Source organism: Pygocentrus nattereri, chromosome 20 (assembly GCF_015220715.1).
Source record: "Pygocentrus nattereri isolate fPygNat1 chromosome 20, fPygNat1.pri, whole genome shotgun sequence".
Taxonomy (NCBI): Eukaryota; Metazoa; Chordata; class Actinopteri; order Characiformes; family Serrasalmidae; genus Pygocentrus; species Pygocentrus nattereri.
The window spans coordinates 35,669,657-35,675,656 of record NC_051230.1 but is presented as its reverse complement, the minus strand read 5'-3'; the positions used below and the strand labels follow the sequence as shown (position 1 = coordinate 35,675,656).

Below are 6,000 nucleotides of genomic sequence, written 5' to 3'. Positions count from 1 at the left end.
AGCTGCCAGAGCAATGTTAATGCTAATATTAGGAGCCAACCAAATTACTTGTGGCCTACGAAAAAATACATATTAGGCTAAATCAGACTTCAATTAGTGAAGTTTAGTTAATTAGTTAAGCAACTTGTAGTCTAATTGAGATTAATACACCAAAAAGATTGTATATCATTGTCATATGAAATGGGCATTATACTCATTTGCAAGCATGTGTTTTCTAACTAGCACAAAGGCCAGAATGAAAAAGCTACTTAAGGAGGATGAGGACATATCTGAGCAAATGGGCAATGGGAAATCTTGACTTTCACTTACTTAGCTAGCAGTAGTTTGTAGCATATTGGCTGTCATGATAATGCCACATTTAGGAAAAAACCTTTGCCAGTTTTTATCACTAGTTAGCCACCTTAGTTATCTCAGGGCAGTACAAAAACGACGAGATGATGAAAAATGAAGAAGATGAAAATGCACAGATTTAAAAAAAAATTTTAAATCTGTGCACTTTCATCTTCTGGTGTGAGTCATGTAACTCCTGGTTCAACAAGCACTCTAACCTTGCTTGACTTTACTCAGAGAAGTTTCTCATCTGAATTTAATTCAGGAGACGTAAGCTACTTAAAAATAAAGGCCAAGTTTAGTCTTGGTCATAAAAGTACATTACGCTTTAATGCAGTTTGTAACTGAAACGACTAATAGAGAAAACGTATTAAAAAGTCGTGTTCTTGTAAATATCAGGCACCTAAACTAATAAAGGCATTTCTCCCGTGGTGCTGTATCATTGCTGCCTGCTGACCCTCTGACACCAGCTTTCTTAGCTGGGGTATGTGAAGAAAGACTTTTGTTGTACTATGCAAGTACAGTGACAATGATGGTACTTAACCACTTAAAAAACTAGCTATTGGTTGTTGTGTGTTTTTATATTTATATATATATATATATATATATATATATATATATATATATATATATATATATATATATAGCAATCAGACTCAAGCCCCCAGTACAACCAGCTGTCTAAAATTCTCCTGACCTGTACATTATGATGACATGAGAAATCAGTCTTACCTCTGACTGTGATTTTGTATGTAGACACGATCTCTTCGTTCTTGGTGTCCACTAAGGTGTAAATGCCATCATCAGAATCCTTCAAGTCCTTCAGCACTAGACCACATTGGAACTCCACTCTCTCCTCATAGGCAGGATCACACCAGATTTTACGGCCCTCAACTTCACACAGCTTCACAGGGGCAGTAAGGTCTCCAGTCCTGTTAAAGGTCACCTTCACTGGCTCTGAGACAGGAAGGTCCAGGGTGAGAGATTCTCCAAGATACATCTTCTTGGAATACTCAGGAGCTGGAAAGATAAAAACACAAACCACATCACCCCCCCGCCTCTTACATTTTCAACTCTTATTTAAAGATCAACTGACCAGGTTAACTGACTGGACACTTACGCTCGAATCGTAGACTCACATCACAGACAATGTTGTCATTACACTGACAGGTGTACCAGCCTCTCTTAGTGAAATCAGTGTCAGTGATGGTGAGAGAGAGATCTCCCTTCAGGTACTGATCATAGGTCATCTGATATCCCTCCTTCACTGATCTACATGAAGTCTGATCACACTCAGCCAGAGTGTCACTGGGTTTATGGAACACAGACCATCTGACCAACCCAGAGCATTTCCCAGAGCAGGGAAGAGTAGCAGCGTCATGAAGATTCACCATCACTGCAGGAACAGATGCTGCAGATGGAAGTACTGGAGAGGAAAAGGAGAGAAAGTTAGAACAGTTATTCAGTGGAAGATGTCAGTGAAAACAGGCAGAATATATCATTGCTGTTCAAAGTGTATTTCCATTTTTATTTGTATTCTTGAACATAATGTAAACACTTCATAATGAATGGACTCTCTGAAAGACCAACTGCTGTAGTTTAGAAAGCGAAATGCTTTGCTTGATATAGGATTTCAGCTGCTCAACAGATCAGGGCCTCCTTTGTCTTATTTGCAGGCAGGTCAGTTTAGCACCCAGCCTCTCTTACTACAGAGCAATGCTGCTGTAATACGCGCAGAATGTGGATTTACATTGTCTTGCTGAGATAAATAAGGCCTTCCCTGAAAAGACATCATCTGGATGACAGCATATGTTGTTCCAATTCCTGTTTATATTAATGATGCCTTCACAGACGCCAGTCACCCATGCCATGTGCAGTAATGCACCCCCCCATACCATCAAGGATGCTGGCTTTTGAACTATGCACTGATAACAGTTTGGAGGCTCCTTCTTCTCTTTAGGCCAGAGGATACATTGTACATGATTTCTAAAAGAATTTGAAGTTTTGATTTGTCCACAGGACCACAGGACATTTCTCCATTTCACTTCAGTCCGTCTTAAATGAGCTCAGGCCCAGAGAAGGCGGCAGCGTTTCTGGATCCTGTTGATTCATGGTTTCCCCATCTTTACTCCTGAAAGACTCAGCCTCTCTGGGATGCAATTTCTTATATGCAATCTTGTTACTGACCTGTTGCCAATTAGCGTAATTAACTATGAGATGTTCCACCGGGTGTTTTTTAAGCATTACACAATCTCCTGTCCTTTTTTTTATTTACATGACATAAAATCCCTGCTCAGGGTGTCTTCGATGTTCACAAGTGAACACAGAAAAAGAGCCTTTATATATACCAGTGCTAGAACTGCTCCTGGAAACTTTTGCTGCTGCTCCTGAACGTCCCCTGTCTTCCCACTACGTCTCACCTTTCCATAGGTGGAAGTGTCGAGGGGAGGAAAGGAGCAGGAGGACCCGAGACAGCGAGCAGTAACAAATGAAGACCTTGTCTGCAGCTTTTCACTGTATTGCCTTATATTGAAAGTTGGTTCACTACACCAAGCAAGCAGTTCCACTCTAAATCTGAAGCTTTTCTCTGTATACATTTATTATATACTTGATATATGATTGGGTGTGATGGGCATACAAGGCAAAAGATGCACTTGTGATAGAAAAGAAATCAAGAATATTTTATTAAATAAAGTTTTATTATTGTATAACTTACATATTATATTATATAATTTACTTTGTGTACATGTGCAATGACAAAATGTAATGATACAAACATGTTTGAGGGTACAGTTAGACTGCTATTATTTCAAAATGTAAAACATACCTAAGATGCAGGCAACAGTCAGCAGCCCGAACAAGCATCTCCTTTGCATGTCTACAGATCCGCTGCAGAAGAAAAATAAACAAATAGCTCACGCAAAAGTATGACAGCTTAATTTGTCTTGAAATATATATGGAGATATGGATGTTTCTGCTGAACTGGTCTAAAGTCAGAGTTGAAAATACATTTGGGACTAAAATCCTTTTGCTTTGTGTGACTCTGTAGCTTAATTATCTTTATATTATTAAAACAAAATATTGAATATTTCATTTTGTCAATACTGAAACAATCATAACACCAACATTTACCAAACTGGTTTCTGAGGGACAGGGGTGCAGCCTAACTTCCTGCTCATAAATTCAGGGGTGTGGCTAAAATAAGGCTCCAGACTAAAAACCTACAGACCTACAGACTAAAAGTCTTGTGCTTTGATAGTGACATGAAAATTTGGGATGGCATTTTTTTTTTAATTGATGAGGGTTTAATTAAAATATAAATGAAAACTAAAACTTCACTTGAAAATAAATCAAAAATATCTTTAAAAAAAACTTTTTGTATTTTATTTTTAATTTATTTTTTTAATTTTTTTTTTTTTTTCCTGTGGGACTAATTCGGTCGAATGGTCCTTACATGTTTATGGATCATTTTGTCTTTTTTATTTATTCTCTCATTGCTGTCTTGTCCACACCTACTTGTCAGATACTCATCTCAACCCCCCTGTTTTTGGTTAGCTAGACATGTAACCTACACAAGGTAGCTGATAAATAGCTGCATGAGATATGAGTCAACAATACATGCCGTCGTGGTTTGACCACATTACCGTGCTGCACCTCACCGCTCATTCAAATTTGTAAAGAGTGTTCAGCTTATAAGATAAATATTACATGATGATAAATGCTATCAGTTACTAATTTTCATCTTACCATCGTATAGCCCACGTCACATGTATGTAGCTCACAGTGCAGCAATTCTACAGTGCACTGAGCAAATTAGTAGTGTGGTCACCCCTCTATGAGGGTTATTATTATTATTATTATTAACAGTTAACTGCATTTTCATTACATTACATTACATTACATTTAGCAGACGCTTTTATCCAAAGCGACTTACAAATAATGTGGTACACAGAACAAACATAGTCAGGCCTTAAAGGAGGCCAAGGGGTAATAGTGGGGTAGAGAAGGGAAGGAGGGCAGAAGGAGATGAGGTTGGTAGTGGTTAGATTGCAGGAGGCGATCAGAGCAAGTGCTCCCTGAAGAGCTCCGTCTTCAGGAGTTTCTTAAACATAGCGAGGGACGCCGCTCACCTCTGACAGCGGAAGGTAGCTTGTTCCACCATTGGGGAAGCAAGTATGAGAACAGTCTCGATTGCTTTGTGTGACTGTTTGGCAAAGCTAAGCGACGTTCATTGGAGGATCGCAGCGGCCGGGCGGTGCTGTAAGCCTTTAGGAGCGAGTGCAGGTAGGAAGGAGCCTGCTCTGTTAACACCTTGTAGGCCATCGTAAGAGTTTTAAATTTGATACGAGCAGTAACCGGTAACCAGTGGAGCTCAATGAGCAGTGGGGTGACATGCGCCCGTTTTGGTTGGTTAAAGACCAGACGCGCTGCAGCGTTCTGAACCATCTTCAGTGGTTTTACAGCACAGGCCGGGAGGCCCGTCAGTATGGCATTGCAGTAGTCGAGGCGTGAGATGACCACTGCTTGTACCAAGAGTTGGGCGGCTCGTTGCGGCCGCATCTGTCTGATGTTGTACAGCGCAAAGCGGCAGGACCGAGCCACCAGGCAACATGGTGCGTAAAGGAGAGTTGGTCATCTACCATAACCCCCAACCCCCATTTTCAACATTTCTTTTCCATTCATTTAATATAGTACATTTCATTCTCTGTTATTTCTCATTTCTGTTAAGAAATCAATCCACAGTGATCAGCCTGGCTGCACCGCTGGTTTGCTGGTTGTTCAGCGAGGAGATACAGATCACAAATGATTAATCAGTTCTATGATTTGAGAACAGAAAGGATGCATCACACTGACGGTAAACACTCTGCACTGATGGTCTACGGTGGTTAAAGGCTCAGCTGTGCTGCACACACGGCCTGTTAGCACATCAAGATGACTGAATAAGCTGTGCTCGTTCTGCTTACTCACAGTCTGTCGAGCTCCATCCTTATGTGCTGTAGCACCCGCCGGGGTCTCATACAGGTGTAGCGAGGCTGAGTCCTTGGGACGCTCCTTTACAAGCAAGACGGATGCGATTCGGAATTCGGTGCACACGTCCTTGGAGAAAATCTGGGGGGATTTGTTCAGCTCCCTGAAACTGAAAGTAAAATCAAAGGTGATGCATTCTGATGTCTGGAATAGCAGAGGTGAAGTCATTTTATACTGGCTACCTGCATGCTAATGCCTCTTATTACATCAAATTTCATTATTATTATTATTATTATTATTATTATTATTATTATTATTATTATTGTTAACTGTAAATTCCACTGTTGAAATATAGCTGCAGGGGGTCCTGCACTTTGCCTAAAGAAACACAGATTACCAAATCAGTTAACTCATCCTATACAAGACACTTAAATATGACATTTTCCTGCACGTTTCAGTCGCCAATTTCTACTTACTTGTGAACCATATCGGACAAAGTACAATATAACATCTGCCATAACTTTTGCACAGGCCACATTTCATGTTTTGTTGATATTTAAATCCAGTAATAAACGGTAATTGTGCATTAAATTGTGCAGAATTGTGTTCTCCATAGAAAAGGCTTTAGCTTATTTCCACTCATCAAAACATGGGATTGACCATGCGCCCAAACTTTTGCACCCAACTGTAAGTTAATACTTA

General features: G+C 40.0%; 1 protein-coding gene across 1 annotated transcript in view; it reads right to left on the bottom strand.

Annotated features, from left to right (window-relative positions):
• LOC119261881 overlaps positions 1–5,432 on the bottom strand; it is a 7,595-nt gene extending 2,163 nt beyond the window's left edge. The window contains exons 1-4 of the mRNA XM_037531905.1: positions 5,299–5,432; positions 3,158–3,219; positions 1,451–1,756; positions 1,063–1,350 (exon numbers count right to left, since the gene is read on the bottom strand). Of these exons, the coding sequence (XP_037387802.1) occupies positions 1,063–1,350; positions 1,451–1,756; positions 3,158–3,219; positions 5,299–5,348 (706 nt within the window). The 5' untranslated portion in view covers positions 5,349–5,432. The remainder of the gene's footprint in view (positions 1–1,062; positions 1,351–1,450; positions 1,757–3,157; positions 3,220–5,298) is intronic.
• Between the last annotated feature and the right edge of the window lie 568 nt (positions 5,433–6,000).